This window comes from Microcaecilia unicolor, chromosome 2 (genome assembly GCF_901765095.1).
Source record: "Microcaecilia unicolor chromosome 2, aMicUni1.1, whole genome shotgun sequence".
NCBI classification, from domain to species: Eukaryota; Metazoa; Chordata; class Amphibia; order Gymnophiona; family Siphonopidae; genus Microcaecilia; species Microcaecilia unicolor.
In genome coordinates, this window is record NC_044032.1 from 43,431,740 (window position 1) to 43,448,793 (window position 17,054).

The following is a 17,054-nucleotide window of genomic DNA, read 5'->3' on the forward strand; positions in this document are numbered from 1 at the left end:
AACCAACTAAATTTATCTGATTAATTTTAGACTAGTTTATTTAGAGGCCTGAACTAACTCGATAAGGTTGGCTGGATAACTTACCATTTTATTATAACCAGATACCTTCCCACTGAATACCAGCCACTATAAGTACCTGGATATAATAAATGTAAACCACTTTGGCTGTACCACAGAAAGGCGGTACTTCAAATCCATGACCCTTTACCCTTTATAAGATGAATTGATTGTAAGCTGCTTGCAATGGGTAGGCCATCATCTTAACTTGACAGTAATCTTCCAAACATCAAGGGGATACATTTATAACAGGATGCCTAGGTTAATAAGACAAGAAGACGTCTATCAGGCCTATCAGGCTTATTTTCGAAAGAGAAGGACGCCCATCTTTCAACACAAATCACAAGATGGGCGTTCTTCTCACAGGGTCGCCCAAATCAGCATAATCGAAAGCCGATTTTGGGCATCCTCAACTGCTTTCCGTGGCGGGGACGACCAAAGTTCACGGGGGCGTCGGAGGCATAGCAAAGGCGGGACTGGGGCGTGCCTAACACATGGGCATCCTCGACCAATAATGGAAAAAAGAAGGGCGTCCCTGATGAACACTTGGACGACTTACCTGGTCCTTTTTTGCTTATGACGAAGCCACAAAAATGTGCTCTAAATGACCAGATGACCACCGGAGGGAATCGGGATGACCTCCCCTTACTCCCCCAGTGGTCACTAACCCCCTCCCACCCTCAAAAAAAAATTTTAATATGTTTTCCAGCCTCTATGCCAGCCTCAAATATCATACCCAGCTCCATGACAGCAGCATGCAGGTCCCTGGAGCAGTTTTAGTGGGTGCAGTGCACTTCAGGCAGGCGGACCCAGGCCCCCCCCCCCCCCCCCCCCCACCTGTTACACTTGTGGTGGTAAATGTGAGCCCTTCAAAACCCACCTGAAACCCACTGTACCCACATGTAGGTGCCCTCCTTCACCCGTAAGGGCTATGGTAGTGGTGTACAGTTGTGGGGAGTGGGTTTTGGGGGGCTCAGCACACAAGGTAAGGGAGCTATGCACCTGGGAGCAATTTCTGAAGTCCACTGCAGTGACCCCTAGGGTGCCCAGTTGGTGTCCTGGCATGTCAGGGGGACCAGTGCACTACGAATGCTGGCTCCTCCTACGACCAAATGGCTTGGATTTGGTCATTTCGAGATGGGCGTCCTCGGTTTCCATTATTGCCAAAAATCAGGGACAGCCATCTCTAAGGACGACAATCTCTAAGGTCGTCCTAAATTGCATGATTTGGGCATCCCCAACCATATTATTGAAACGAAAGATGGGCGTCCATCTTGTTTCGATAATACGGGTTTCCCTGCCCCTGGGAAAACTTGTGCGTCCCTTTCGATTATGCCCCTCTACATACCTTTATAAAATACTGACCAAACCCTGCAGAAATCGTGTCTAGATTGATGACATTGAGGTTATGTCTGCTTGACTGCAGGCGTGAATATCCATGTGTATAATATGTATATACATGCAGATTTTATAAACTACATGCGAACATCATGACTCCACCCATGTTATCCCTAAATTCCACCCCTGAACGTGCCTCCCATACAAATATGCATACCCGTACTTTTAGGGCAAGACCTCATTCTAAAGAGTTTATTTACATGTGTAAATCAGCTTTTTATAAAATTACCCTCCGCATGGCTTTGTGCACTGCCTTGCACGATTCCAGGGCAATGTGATCTTCAAAGCTGAAACAGCACTTGCCTTTTAAGGACTCTCTCTGTAACTGCTTTTCCAAGGTCATGTCCAAGCCTTTAGGCAGAAGTGGTGACACTTTATGCAGAACTGACAGCAAAAAGTGAAAGAGAATTTTCTGAATGTAACTTACTCTTAGCAAGCACTTTCTGATAAATCAAACCCCCTGGCCTATAAGTGCATTCACTCTGCAGCTCCTCAGTACCTCTCCACTCTCATCTCTCCCTACATTCCTCCCTGGGAACTCCATTCACTGGGTAAATCTCTCTTATCTGCACCCTTCTCCTCCACTGCTAACTCCAGACTCCGTTCCTTTTATCTTGCTGCACCTTATGCCTGGAATAGACTTCCTGAGCCAGTACATCAAGCTCCATCTCTGGCCATCTTTAAATCTATATTATTTTTGTTACATTTGTACCCCGCACTTTCCCACTCACGGCAGGCTCAATGCGGCTTACATGGGGCAATGGAGGGTTAAGTGACTTGCCCAGAGTCACAAGGAGCTGCCTGTGCCTGCAGTGGGAATCAAACCCAGTTCCTCAGGACCAAAGTCCACCACCCTAACCACTAGGTCACTCCTCCACTCTCTAAGCTAAAAGTCCACCTTTTTGACGCTGCTTTTAACTCCTAACCCTTATTCACTTGTTCAGAACCCTTATTTTATCAATATTCCCTTATCTCTTGTTTGTCCTGTTTGTCTATCCTAATTAGATTGTAAGCTCTGTCGAGCAGGACTGTCTCTTCATCAGTGGCGTAGGAAGGGGGGCTGGGGGCAGTCCGCCCCTGGTGCACGCGCTGGGGGGGTGGTGTCGGCCCCGCTGGTTCCCTGCTCCCTCTGCCCCGGAACAGGTTACTTCCTGTTCTGGGGCAGAGAGAGCAGGGAACCAGCGGAGCCAACGCAAGCTCCGAGCGACATGCACTCGGGGCGGATCGGCCCTCCCGCTCGTCCCCCGCAAGTAGAATGTGCTGCGGAGGGGGGGTGCATCGCGGAGGGGGGTGCATGCTGTGCTGCACCCGGGGGGGGGGGTGCGCAGTGGCGACCCGCCTCAGGTGTCAGCCGGCCTTGCTACGGCACTGCTCTTCATGGTCAAGTGTACAGCGCTGCGTACGTCTAGTAGCGCTATAGAAATGATAAGTAGTAGTAGTTAGAATGCCTCCTAGCACTTTAGTAGGGCCAAACTCAAGGCAATCTGTGACTGAGGCACAAGATGAGAGAGTGCCCCCTGCAGGTACTTTCAAGAGGAGGGCCTCCTCACTCTGAACACTGGCCAAGCGGTTGCACCAGGAAAAAAGAAGCAACTTTTTATTACTTTGTTAGGGTTTATTAACCGTTTTTATGAAAAGATTCACGTGCAGGGGCATAATCGAACGGAAAACGTCTATCTCCCATGGGCGTTTATCTCCGAGAACGGGGTCCATGAAGGGGCGGACCGAACCATATTTTTGAAAAAAATAGATGTCCATGTTTTATCCGACAATTTGTGAGCTGGGCGTTTTTGTTTTTCAGCGATAATGGAAAATGAAAGCGCCCAGCTCAAAAACGAATAAATCCAAGGCATTTGTTCGTGGGAGGGGCCAGGAGTCATAGTGCACTGGTCCCCCTCACATGCCAGGACACCAACCGGGCACCCTAGGGAGCACTTTTACAAAAAAAAAAAAAAAGGTAAAACAGGTCCCAGGTGCATAGCACCCTTCCCTTGGGTGTTGAGCCCCCCAAATCCCCCTCAAAACCCACCGCCCACCAGTCTACACCATTACTATAGCCCTAAGGGGTGAAGGGGGGCACCTACATGTGGGTACAGTGGGTTTGGGGGGCGGTGTGGAGGGCTCCCATTTACCAGCACAAGTGTAACAGGTGAGGGGGATGGGCCTGGGTCTACCTGCCTGACGTCCACTGCACCCCCTAATAACTGCTCCAGTGAGCTGCATACTGCTGCCAGGGAGGTGGGTATGACATTTGAGGGTGAACACAAAAAGTTGTGAAACGGCATATTTTTGTGGTGGGAGGGGGTTTGTGACCACTGGGGGAGTCAGGGGAGGTCATCCCCGACTCCCTCCAGTGGTCATCTGGTCATTTAGGGCACTTTTTGGGGCCCTATTCGTGGAAAAACAGGGTCCAGGAAAAGTGCCCTAAATTCTCGCTAAAACGCATATTTTTTTTTCCATTATCGGCGAAAGGCGCCTATCTCTGATCGGCCGATAACCACGCCCCAGTTCCACCTTCACCACGCCTTTGACACGCCCCCCATCAACTTTGTCCGCATCCGCGACGGAGTGCAGTGAAAACGTCCAAATTCGGCTTTTCGATTATACCGCTTTATTCGTTTTTGTGAGATAAACGTCTATCTCCCGATTTGGGTCGCAATATAGGCGTTTTTCTTTTTCAATTATAAGCTGGCCAGTGTGGTGTGCAACAAGTATAACTTGATATCAGGGTCATGGTCATGGATTGATATACTGCCTTTATGTGGTACAACCAAAATGCTTTTATATATATTAGATGCAGGTATTTTCTCTGTCTCTGGTGGGCTCACAATTTCTAAGTTTATATTCCCAGGCTATATCATTTAGAAAAATGCTGGGTTATACTTGGCAAAAATTGTAGCAGTTTAATTATATAGCCTGGGACTGTATCAATTAAATATTAAAAATGCTCACCCCAACACTGTACACTGGACCGACAGTGTTAAGTAGGGAATGGGATTTTAATTTATCTCATACCTTTTGAGTAGTACCTTAAGGTGGGTTATATTCAAGCACAGGTAAATATATATTACAGTTACAGCTTATTCAAACTTGATATACTGCTTCCCACTACAGCAGCCAAAGAAGTAATACAAAAATATCATAACAGATAAAAGGAACTCCATTAAGAATAGTAAAGCGCAATCACCCAAGACATCCATCCATCCCATAACACCAATCAAACAATACTAAAATAATTACAGTTTTCATCTTAGCTCACTGACCCTCCAACCAAGCTAACCCTCAGAATGCGAGACCGCAAAAGCCTGCTGAAAATTATACGCTTTATTTACATTTTGGGGGGTTGGGAGGAGGTCAGTGACCACTGGGAGGGTATTGGGGGGTCACCCCGATTCCCTCCAGTGGTTATTTGGTCATTTGGGGCACTTTTTTGTGCCTTATTCGTTCTGAAATCAAATCGCCTTGGTTTTAGTCCTGGACGTTTTTGATTTGTTCCATTATAGCTGTAAACATCCAAGTGTTAAGCATGCCCTAATCCCGCCTTCAAAATGCCCCTGACATGCCCCCTTGCAATTTGGATGCACTCCAGACAAATTGCATAGATAAATGTCTTTAATTTAAACCGTCTACTGTTTGCTCCATGAGTTCAACAATCTAATGCCTCAATAGTAAACTATATGTTTCTACACATATAGTTTGTTTTCAGGGCAAGATTGATAGAGGTTTGGCTCCTAACGAAGCGGAAGCGAAACAGGAACTCGCTGTAGAGCGAACCTACCAGAAAAATGCCCTTAGGAAAAGATAAGTGCTAAAAATTGAATATCAGAATATACCCAAAGGACCCAGATTAATCTTATGAACCCATCTACCTTACATATCAAACATATAAACAGCGAGTGACCGTACTCACTCGCAAATGCGCAGTAGAGACTTCCCTCTCTGCCCCGCCCCCGCTTCAATATGTGATGATGGGGGTGGGACAGAGAGGGAAGTCTCTACTGGCATGCTGCAGACGTCGGAACCGCTCCCCCTCCCCCGGAGTCGCCGCCGCCCCTCCATCTGGCCCGAGCACTGTGAACTTACATCAGCACGCAGCAGCAGGCACATCAGCAAAGCTGCCGTCTGGCTTCCTTCTCTGCCTTTGTCCCGCCCCTCGCCGACGTTACGTCACACGAGGGCGGGACACAGGCAGAGAAGGAAACCCGCCCCGACGGCAGCTTTGCTGATGTGCCTGCTGCTGCGTGCTGATGTAAGTTTACAGTGCTGCTCGGGCCGGGTGGAGGGGCGGCAGCGGCGACTCCGGGGGGGGGGGGGGGCTCGGAACCCCCCCCCATTCCAAAAGTAGCCCGTTTTCACGGGCTCAACGGCTAGTACCGAAGAGAAACGACATTGACCCAGACTCTATCTCCCACCTTACCTTCCTCTCTATCACCTGTCTCTACCTACTCATCCATCCTATTACTATGTTATACTTAATTCCTACTTTACATAACAAAATCTGTGTTACCTATTACTATGTAAGCCGCATTGAACCTGCTTTTTGTGGGAAGTGCGGGATACAAATGTAATAAATAAATAAATATTGATGCATAACAGCAACTAACAGAGGAAGTTTTGACTGATGAGGTTTCCCGCCTGTTACCGCACTGGTATATGTAAGAACCAGCGGTTGAGCGAAGCGGTGCTGTTCAAAAGAGAATGAATGTGCACCGGGGATCTGAAGTCTTTTTACCTCTAACCAGGAGATTGTCTGTGTAGAAACATACAGTTTGCTATTGAGGCATTAGATAGATAAATGTCTGCAAAATATGTTTCAAAAATACCGACATGGACGTTTTGAGAAGAAAAACATCCAAATGGTGCTTTATGACACTTTTTGAACGTTTTTCTCTTTTGAAAATGAGCCCCATGTAACTTTCTAAGTCTAAGCACTTTGAGGATATGCCTCTATGTATTTTAATTTTGATATTTTGCACTTTTAAGATTTTTTGAATACTGATTTTGGATGCATTTACAACTTTGATAGCCTTTAGAAAATTGAACAACACTTAGGAAAGGTTTTTTTTCTAAGGATTTAATGCCTCCAAATTGTTTAGTTTTGCCCTGGATTTGAGCATGGATCCTAATTAATCAATTAGGTGCTCACAATCAATTACTGGCACTAACAGGCACTTATTTGGCAGTAATTAAGAGTTACATGTGGATCTGCCCTACATCCTATTCTATAACATGCACACCTAAATTTCATAGCGTGTAACTCCAAAGAGGGGTGTTGGCATGGGATCGGGTCAGAGGCATTCCAAGAAATTAGCGCCTGTGTTTACAAAGGTGTGCTATAGGCACGTTAGAATTTTAACACGTGTTAAAAGCTAACACACGTCAAACGCTAACTTGCCTATAGGAATGTATTGGCACATTAGCGTTTAATGCGCCTTAAATTTATAGGCGTGTTAAAAAATGCTAACGCGCCTTAGTAAACATACCCCTAGGTGTAGTGTTATAAAATTTGTACACCTAACTGCCTCCATTGGGGCACGAGCATTTACACCAGCCTTTGGCAGGCGTAAATGCTCACACCCCAAGTTAAATGCAAAATGCGGCACCCCGACATAATATCAACTATACAACATAGGAATCAAGAAACAACAGCTTCCTCATGTAGACACATCAAATAAAAAATAGAAAGCCTTATTAACACACTAAATCTAAGTACAAAATTATACAGAATACATAATAGCCTGGACAAAATAGCTTAGTAACAAAACAACCTTTGAGAAAATAGCCCCTGACAACATAACCCCCCAACAAAATAGTCTCTTGACAAAAATAGCCCTGTAACAAAATAGACCCTAGTCCTTCACAAAAATAAGAAGTATAGTAAAACACTCCTCCCTCTGGGGGCCCAGCATCTCTTCTCCCCCTCTATCCCCCCACTCTCTCATCTGAGCTCTCTCTTCCTTCAACCCCCTCTCCAGTGTAGCATCTTTCTCTCCCCACTCCCATGTTCTGTCATCTGTGCTACTACCTCCTTTTCTGCATTCTGGCATCTCTCTCCCTTCCTCCCCTTCCCATGGTCTGGAAATGCATCTCTTACCCTTCCTTCCCACCCATACAGTTGCAGGAGCAGAACAGGTAAAATACTTGTGGGGAGGGGAAGCCCTTTTGTCTGGGGGCTCATCTGTCAGGAGCTTTTTGTCTGTTTTGGGGGGGGGGTTGGTCGGGGCTATTTTGACCAGGTACCCGGAAATGTACACTATGCCAGTATTCTGTAAAGCATGCCCCGTATGGAGCGCGTGCTAAAAAATAGGTGTGGACTAAACGCTAGAGACGTCCATAGGAATACATTGGCATCTCTAGCGTTTAGCACACGCCTATTTTTAGAGCGAACTAAAAAGTTAGAACGCTTAGTAAAAGACCCCCTCAGTCTCTAATTTACTACTACTACTACTACTACTTAACATTTCTAGAGCGCTACTAGGGTTACGCAGCGCTGTACAGTTTAACAACAAAGGGCAGTCCCTGCTCAAAAGAGCTTACAATCTAATGGGTGAAATGTCAAGTGTCGAGTGGGGGCAGTCTAGATTTCTTGAATAGAGGTATGGTGGTTAGGTGCCGAAAGAGACATTGAAGAGGTGAGCTTTGAGCAAGGCTTTGAAGATGGGCAGGGAGGGGCCTGGCGTATGGGCTCAGGGAGTTTATTCCAGGCATGGGGTGAGGCGAGGCAGAAAGGGCGCAGCCTGGAGTTGGCGGTGGTGGAGAAGGGTACTGAGAGGAGGGATTTGTCTTGAGAGAGGAGGTTACGGGTAGGAACGTAAGGGGAGATGAGGGTAGAGAGGTAAGGAGGGGCTGCAGATCGAGTGCATTTGTAGGTTAATAGGAGAAGCTTGAACTGTATGCGGTACCTGATCAGAAGCCAGTGAAGTGACTTGAGGAGAGGGGTGATATGAGTACATCGGTCCAGGCGGAAGATAAGACATGCAGCAGAGTTCTGAACGGACTGAAGGGGGATAGATGGCAAAGTGGGAGGCCAGTGAGGAGTAGGTTGCAGTAGTCAAGATGAGAGGTGATGAGAGAGTGGATGAGAGTTCGGGTGGTGTGGGTGAATTTTGCTAATGTTATAGAGGAAGAAGCGACAGGTCTTGGCTATCTGCTGGATATGCGCAGAGAAGGAGAGGGAGGAGTCGAAGATGACTCCGAGGTTGTGGGCAGATGAGACTGGAACGATGAGGGTGTTACTGCTGATGCTCACTGTAATACTTGCATTGTGGGAAAGAAAGCTTCCGTCTAAAGTTCGTAAGATGTATATAGGCAACATGATGGGAAATACATATTTCTGTACATTTCTGCCACCTTTTTGGGGGCTCAGAATGCATTTCTTGGCACTTGAGGATCTTTTAGTCTCTTCATGATTCACACCTCTATGATTAATGCCATGCTTGTGTTTTTCTCCTCTACTAACTATCACGATGTCTGGTTTTATTGGTTGGAATGGGAAAGTGGCAGACGATCACAACCTCTTCATTCTCCATAATTCTCTTAGGGGTCATTTTACTAAAGTGTGCTGAAAAATGGCCTGCGCTAGTGTAGGTGCATGTTTTGGATGTGCGTAGATCCATTTTTCAGCACACCTGCAAAAAAAGGCCTTTTTTTTGCCAAAACTGGATGTGCAGCAAAAATAAAATTAGCACGCGCCCATTTTGGGTCTGAGACCTTACCATCACCCATTGACTTAGCGGTAAGGTCTCGCACGTTAACTGGGCGGTAATCGTCAACACGTGTTCAATGCCGATTACTGGCTGGTTAACGCCGCGCGCCGGAAAATAAATAATATTTTCCGGCGTGCATAGCGGACGCGCATAAAAAATGAAATTACTGCCCGGGCCATGCAGTAGCCGGGCAGTAGTTCAAAACACTACGCGGCTGTCACATCTGTCACTTCCGCCGGCTGCTCCTCCGCGGGAAGCAGGAGCCGGCGTCCATCACAGCGAGGGCCAGCTTTCTTGAAGCTGCGGCGGAGAGCTGGGGCTCGCCGTGGCGATAGCCGCCCAGTCCGGGGCCGAGGCCGTGGGCCGGCGATTGCGGCTGCCGGACTCTCGATCGCCGGCTATGGGGTCCGTGCTTGCGCCAGTGGGAGAATGGCGCGAGACACGATGGCCGGCGTCTCCTTCACTTTCGGGCGCGGGAACCCGAAGCTCCGCCTCTGAGGAGTTAGATTGGGAGGCCAGTGCTGTAGTCCCGCCTGGGAGGTCGGACAGAGCCAATCAGAAGGATTCTATCAGTAACCGGGTTCTGATTGGCCGGCTATGTCGGCTAGGGCTGGGCGGTTGAATGCTGACAGTATTTAAGGAGCAGGCCTGAGATAGGACATTGCTTCAGGTTCTGTTTCCCGAGGCCAGTCTCCGTTTGTTCCTGTTCTCAGTTGGTTTCCTTGCTCTACTGGTTTTGACTTTGGACTGTTCCTGGTTTTCTCTGCTAGCCGCCTGCCTTGACCTTTTGCCTGATTCAGACTACGCTGTGAGCTGCCTGCCCTGACCTGTTGCCTGTTTTTGGACTCCTCCGTTTCCACCTGCCCTCTTCGCTCCTGGTTCCAGTCTGGGACAGTTCGTCAACCCCGCGGTTCCAGAAGTCCCGTTGGCCGCCTGCAGCTGGGGGCTCAACCCTTGGTGAACGGCGGTCGCCGCGGGTGAAGACTTGGGGTTGCACGGCTGTCCTTTGAGGTCCTTCAGGGCCTTGCGGGACCTAAGGGCTCACCTTCCTTTCAGACAAGACAGGAACCTGAAGCCATGAGCTCGCCTACGCAACCCGATCTACGGGACCTGGCTAAAATTCTCCAGCAGCAGCAGGAGCAGTTGAACGCCCTGTCGGGGGCCCTGCAGAATGTCTGCTCTCAGCTAACCACGGTCCAGGTGCAGAACCAAGCCGCTGCGGCCCACCAGGCCGCTGCAGCGGCTCCCCGTCCGGGAGGGTCCTTCCCGGGACCTCGGTTCCCTGAGCCTACTCGGTTTGATGGTGTCCCTGGAAGCTGCTGGGGGTTCCTCAACCAGTGCAGCTTATACTTCAAGATGCAACTAGAGGCTTTTGCCTCAGACCAGGTAAAAGTGGCCTATGTTATTTCCTTGCTCATGGGACGGGCACTAGCCTGGGCGTCCCCACTATGTGAACAACAAGATCGCTTTTGGACAACTACGCGGAGTTCCAGCGCCGGTTTCGCATGGTGTTTGATCTTCCAGGAAGGCCGTCTTCTGCCGCCTCCGAGCTGCTGCGGATCCAACAGGGCGAAGGGACCGTGGCAGACTATGCAATCCGGTTCCGGACTCTGGCGACAGAATTGCGCTGGAATCAGGAGTCCCTATCCGCAATCTTCCTGGAGGGCTCAGGATCGAATCAAGGACGAGCTGGCTGGCTGGGAGGTTCCGGGGCAGTTGGACGCCTTGATCTCGCTCTGTGTCCGGGTGGATACCCGTTTCCAGGAAAGGGCTAGAGCCCATGCGGACGGCGGAGGGGGCCCGGAGGCGGGTCCGGTCTAGTCGGGTACCTTCCCCCCGACGGGGCTCCCGAGAAGCTAGGGAGACCTCCGAGGAACCTATGGTCATCGGCCGTCAACGGTTAACCCGTCTGAGAGGACTCAACGCCTTCGGGGCGGCCTTTGCCTGTATTGTGGCGAAGCCGGTCACTTCATCAGCTCTTGCCCCGCACGGCCGGGAAACGCCACTCCCAAGGCACCCTGAGGGAGGGGTCTTGGGGCACTCTAATCCCCTACCAGACAATCTGATTACTCTCCCGGTGACCCTGCGGTGGCAGGAGACGATGGTTCACACCCGAGCTTTATTGGATTCCGAGGCCAGGGGAAATTTTATTTGTCAGGAACTCCTGCGGCAGATGGGATGGCCTATACTGCCCTATCGGCCCGCTTTGCAAGTGACGTCCATCCAGGGGACAGCGTTACCCCAGCCCATCACGGAGGTGACTCCATTTTTGGGGCTCCAGGTGGGGGAAGACCACCGTGAGGAGGCTCAATTTCTGATTTTGCCCCGTACCATTCATCCCGTGGTACTGGGCCTGCCCTGGTTACGGCGTCACACCCCTGTAATAGATTGGACATTAGGGAAGATTCAAGCCTGGGGTGGCGCCTGCGCCGAGACCTGTTTGAAGGGCTGGGAATCCAGCCCCGCGGTAGTGGCCACTCCTAGAACTGTGCCAGTCTGTCAAGCTGCTCTGCCAGAGGAGTACCGGGAGTTCGCTTTTTTTTTTAGTCCCGTGGAAGCGGATGTGCTACCCCACATCGGTCCTTTGATTGCGCTATTAATCTGATGACCGGCAAGATGCCACGCGGGGCCGACTCTATACACTGTCCCGAGAGGAATCGAAGGTCATGCACGCTTACATCCGGGAGAATCTCCAGAAAGGGTTCATTCGCCCTCCACGTCCCCTGCCGGGGCAGGATTCTTTTTGTGACCAAGAAAGATGGCTCCTTGAGACCCTGCATTGACTACCGGGGCCTAAATGCCATCACCGTAAAGGACCGATATCCTCTGCCCCTTATTCCGGAGTTGTTTGTCGGCTGCAGGGGGCCCAGATCTTCACTAAATTGGACCTCAGTGGAGCCTACAACTTGGTCCATATCCGGCAGAGGGACGAATGGAAAACTGCGTTTAATATGCATGAGGGGCACTTTGAATACCGGGTGATGCCCTTCGGCCTGTGCAACGCTCCAGCGGTGTTCCAGAGGTTCATAAACTTCGCCCTTGAAGACCTGCTTTATGCTACGGTAATTGTATACCTTGATGACATCCTGATCTTTTCCAAAGATCCCCAGGAGCATGTGGCCCACGTTCGGACCGTCCTCCAGCGCTTGCGGCAGTATCGCTTGTTTGCCAAACTCAGCAAATGCTCATTTCATCAGCAGACTCTGCCTTTTCTGGGACATATTCTTTTACCTGGGGGTCTGCGAATGGATCCAGACAAACTCCGCGCTATCCGGGAGTGGCCCCAACCCCAAGGCCTGAAGGCGCTGCAACGGTTCCTGGGGTTTGCTAATTACTACCGTCAATTTTATTCCCCATTATTCTCAATTGACAGCTCCGCTGACAGCGCTCACTAAGAAGCATGCGGAATGTTCGGAACTGGCCGGCCGAGGCGCAAACGGCGTTCAGTCAGTTGAAGAAAGCCTTTGAATACGCTCCCATCCTTCAGGCCCCAGATCCAGACAAACCTTTTGTGGTGGAGGTGGACGCCTCTGCTTTGGGCGCCGGGGCAGTCCTCTCTCTCAAGTTAACGCCAAGGGCCAGGCGTCAACCTTGCTTCTTCTTCTCCCGAAGTTTTCCCCAGCGGAACGCAATTATACTGTAGGAGACAGAGAATTGCTAGCTTTGAAGTTAGCCCTGCAAGAGTGGAGACATCTGCTGGAAGGGGCAGAGCATCGATTTACAGTGATTACGGACCACTGATTACGGACCAGTGATTACACTGTATATGCCGGAGGCCCAAAGGCTGAATCCGCGGCAAGCCCGCTGGTCGTTGTTCTTCGCCAGATTCCAGTTTCAACTTGTGTTCCAGTCGGCTGCGCAGAATACCCCTGCGGACCTCCTCTCCAGAGCCTTCGAAGTTCCCAGATGATATTGAGGAACCTCATCCTATGTTGGATCCGGCCTGTCTCTGTGCGGCCCCGGGTAGGGTCACCCCGATGCGGGAATTCGTGCCTCCGCAGGACTGGGAAAAAGTAATGCGCTGGGGACATTCATCTGTATGGGCCGGACACTTGGGTTCCAAAAAAACCCTCCGTCTGATTTCTCGACCATACCGATGCCTTGTATGAACCAAGATATCCTTCAGTTTGTACACAACCTGCCCGACCTGTGCCCGGACCAAGTCGTTGGGTGGGCGCCCCTGGGGGGATCTGCAGCCCTTGCCCATTCCTGCAGCCCCCTGGGAGGAATTGTCTATTGGATTTCATCACAGATCTTCCCCGCTCCCAGGGGCACACTGTGATTTGGGTGGTGGTAGACCGATTCTCCCGTATGGCACACTTCGTTACCCTGCCAGGGCTTCCATCGGCAGCACTGTTAGCCCAACAGTTCATCCAGCAACATTTTCCGGCTCCATGGGCTACCAGTTAGGATCATCAGTGACTTGAGGAGCCCAGTTCACTTCACGATTCTGGAGAGCCCTCTGTTCCGCCCTGGGGGTTGTTACCCATTTCTCCTCTGCCTACCATCCTCAGACCAACGGGATGGTTGAGAGGATTAACAAACGTTGAAGGGGTTCTTTGCGGGCTTTTTGTGAACAGGTGGCAAGACAACTGGGCATCCCTTCTCCCGTGGCCGAGTTCGCCTATAACCACAGTGAACACTCTGCCTCTGGGCCATCTCCATTCTTCATGGTATTATGGACAACATTCCGCGGCTTCCTCCGCCCATCCCCTCTGACTCCGCTACGCCCATGGTTACTCAAACCCCTTGCTGACTGCGGGAAGTCTGGAATATGGCTCGGGAGCAACTACAGAAAGCAGCCGCCAGGTATAAGTCATTTGCAGACCCGGGGCAAAAAGTATGGCTGAGTAGCAAATACCTGAGGCTCCGGGTGCCCTCTCAGATGGCTGGGGCCCACGGTACCATCGGCCATTTGTAATCCAGTCTCGGATCGGAGCTGTGCATTACCGCCTGCGGACTACCTAGTACTCTACGGATCCATAATGCCTTTCATGTTTCTCTGCTGAAGGTCTTTCGGGGGTCTAAGTGGGCATCCACAGAGTAAAGAGTCAGTTGTTCCAGAGGCTGACCCCGACCCCGAGTACGAGGTGAAGAAATCATAGACTCCAAGAAGCGCCGGGGGAAGCTGCTCTACCTGTTATCATGGAAGCATTTTGGTCCCAAGGACAATTCCTGGGAGCCGGCTACCAATGTACATGCTCCGGAGTTGGTACGGGCCTTCCATGATCACTATCCTCAAAAACCAGGACCCCGGAGGAAGGGGGCATCCGGGGGGATACTGTCACATCCGTCGCTCCCTCCGGCTGCTCCTCCGCGGGAAGCAGGAGCCGGCTTTCTTGAAGCCACGGCGGAGAGCCGGGGCTCGCTGCGGCGATAGCCGCCCAGTCCGGGGCCGAGGCCGTGGGCCGGCGATCGCGGCTGCCGGACTCTCGATCGCCGGCTATGGGGTACGTGCTTGCGCCAGTGGGGAGAATGGCGCCGAGACACGATGGCCGGCGTCTCCTTCACTTTCGGGCGCGGGAACCCGAAGCTCCGCCTCTGAGGAGTTAGACTGGGAGGGCCAGTGCTGTAGTCCACCTAGGGAGGTCGGACAGAGCCAATCAGAAGGATTCTATCGGTAACCAGGGTTCTGATTGGCCGGCTATGTCGGCTAGGGCTGGGCGGTTGAATGCTGACAGTATTTAAGGAGCAGGCCTGAGATAGGACATTGCTTCAGGTTCTGTTTCCCGAGGCCAGTCTCCGTTTGTTCCTGTTCTCAGTTGGTTTCCTTGCTCTACTGGTTTTGACTTTTGGACTGTTCCTGGTTTTCTCTGCTAGCCGCCTGCCTTGACCTTTTGCCTGATTCAGACTACGCTGTGAGCTGCCTGCCCTGACCTGTTGCCTGTTTTTGGACTCCTCCGTTTCCACCTGCCCTCTTCGCTCCTGGTTCCAGTCTGGGTCAGTTCGTCAACCCCGCGGTTCCAGAAGTCCCGTTGGCCGCCTGCAGCTGGGGGCTCAACCCTTGGTGAACGGCGGTCGCCGCGGGTGAAGACTTGGGGTTGCACGGCTGTCCTTTGAGGTCCTTCGGGCCTTGCGGGACCTAAGGGCTCACCTTCCTTTCAGACAAGACAGCGGCTTAGTAAAGATCCCTGTAAAACAAACCAAACACAACCATTCTCCTTTCCTCTCTTACCATTTACCTTCTCACTTCTTCCAGAATAGCATCAAAATAAACATCTCTCTTCTCACTTAAACTCCAGCAAAGAAAGGCAGGAAGTAGCTTCTCATCTTGTAGAAGCCTTCCTATCTACCTAATATCCTACCATCACAAGCTTAGAAAATCAGAGTTAGACATGAAAATATGTCCAGACAGCTGAGAAAACCAAAGCAAAATGCAAACCAAGTTATCTTATCATCTACCCCAAGCCCCTACAATTTCAATCATCGTTTGGAGCTACCTGCTTCACCTTCCTCCCACACCTGACAAACTGCATCTACAAAGTCACCCTCTCCCTTACTAGTACAAATCAGCTGACACTTGCCAACTCTTACTGAATAAACATAATATAAAATATTGTAGAATTCAAAGAACTTATACGGGTGAAGAGGAGAGCTCAAGACCCCGGCAGAAGTGAAAGACTAACACAGTTAACATAGTAAGTGAAGGCAGATAAAGACCTGAACGGTCCATCCAGTCTGCCCAATAGTCACACTCATTATCAATTCATGATTAAATCAACAATGAACGTGATATTACATACTTGATTATAGTCTTTGTTTAGAATTTCTGGGACATAGACCATAGAAGTCCACCCGGCCGGCCCTGTCCTTATGTTCCAACTGCTGGAGTTGCCATGGAAGCCCACTACAGCCTATTCATCTTATTTATGGGACAAAGACCACAAAACTCTGTCCAGCACTGTCCTCATGTTCCAGTCACTGAAGCTGCTGTTTAAACCCTTCCAGCCCATCCTAAACCAGATTGACAAAGACCGGACCGTACAAGTCTGACAGATATTGACCCTAGTTCATCACATTTGGAGTCATCATCTAAGCGTCATTCGACACATCCACACACATGTAGCTATTTAAGTTTAGGACTTTTTTTTTATACCTCCCACTTTCTAATTAGAGATCCTCTGTGATAATCCCACACCTTTTTGAATTCCATCTCCAATTTTGTCTCTACGACCTCCTTGGGGAGGTGGTAGAAAGGATGAAAATCAAGGTTATCAGACTGGATCCAGAACATTTTTGTATCAAGTTTTGCCAACAAAGTTGAGATTGTGCAGTACCTTTCCTTCAGAAAGTCTTCATATTCTTTACAGTTCTTCCTGCCCTCGTTCATATGGTGAATGATCATATCATAGCCATATGCTGTTTATATCAGGACTCTGTAGATACAAAACCCAAAACATTAGTAATAGCAACAGCCAATTTAGCAACCTCTCAGAGCATTAACCCTTTCACATATACTTGAAGAACAATTCTATAATCTAGGAATCTATGTTACATGTCTCTTGCGCGATAGAAACACTTACATGTGTATGTCTACACATGCCAGTGTAAATGCTAGCAGGGCACCTAAATGCTATTCTGCAAATACCCACTTAACTTATATAGCATGTGTTCTCTTAGGCTTCCGTGGCTGGTGTCCTGATTGTTGCAGTTGTCCAGTCTAGCGGTGTCTGAGTAAGTGGAACTGACGTTTCAGACATCATGACAGTTGAAACATCGGTTTTACTTAGACACAACAAGCCCCGGACAACTGCAACAATTACCTAACATGTATTTTGCAAGGGGCATGCACAGAGATGGAGCTTCCACTTACATGAGTAACTTACAGAATACTGTAAGTTACCCACATTCTTGCTACATTTAGGTTCACCCACTTGTGCTAGGTCTCTGATG

The 17,054-nt window shown here is 49.8% G+C and overlaps 1 protein-coding gene across 1 annotated transcript in view; it reads right to left on the bottom strand.

The window, feature by feature from the left end:
• The window catches only part of LOC115461845 (proline-serine-threonine phosphatase-interacting protein 2-like), a 156,556-nt gene extending 140,058 nt beyond the window's left edge, over positions 1–16,498 (bottom strand). Inside the window, exon 1 of the mRNA XM_030191901.1 lies at positions 16,439–16,498. Within this exon, the coding sequence (XP_030047761.1) occupies positions 16,439–16,491 (53 nt within the window). The 5' untranslated portion in view covers positions 16,492–16,498. The remainder of the gene's footprint in view (positions 1–16,438) is intronic.
• Positions 16,499–17,054: the final 556 nt, after the last annotated feature.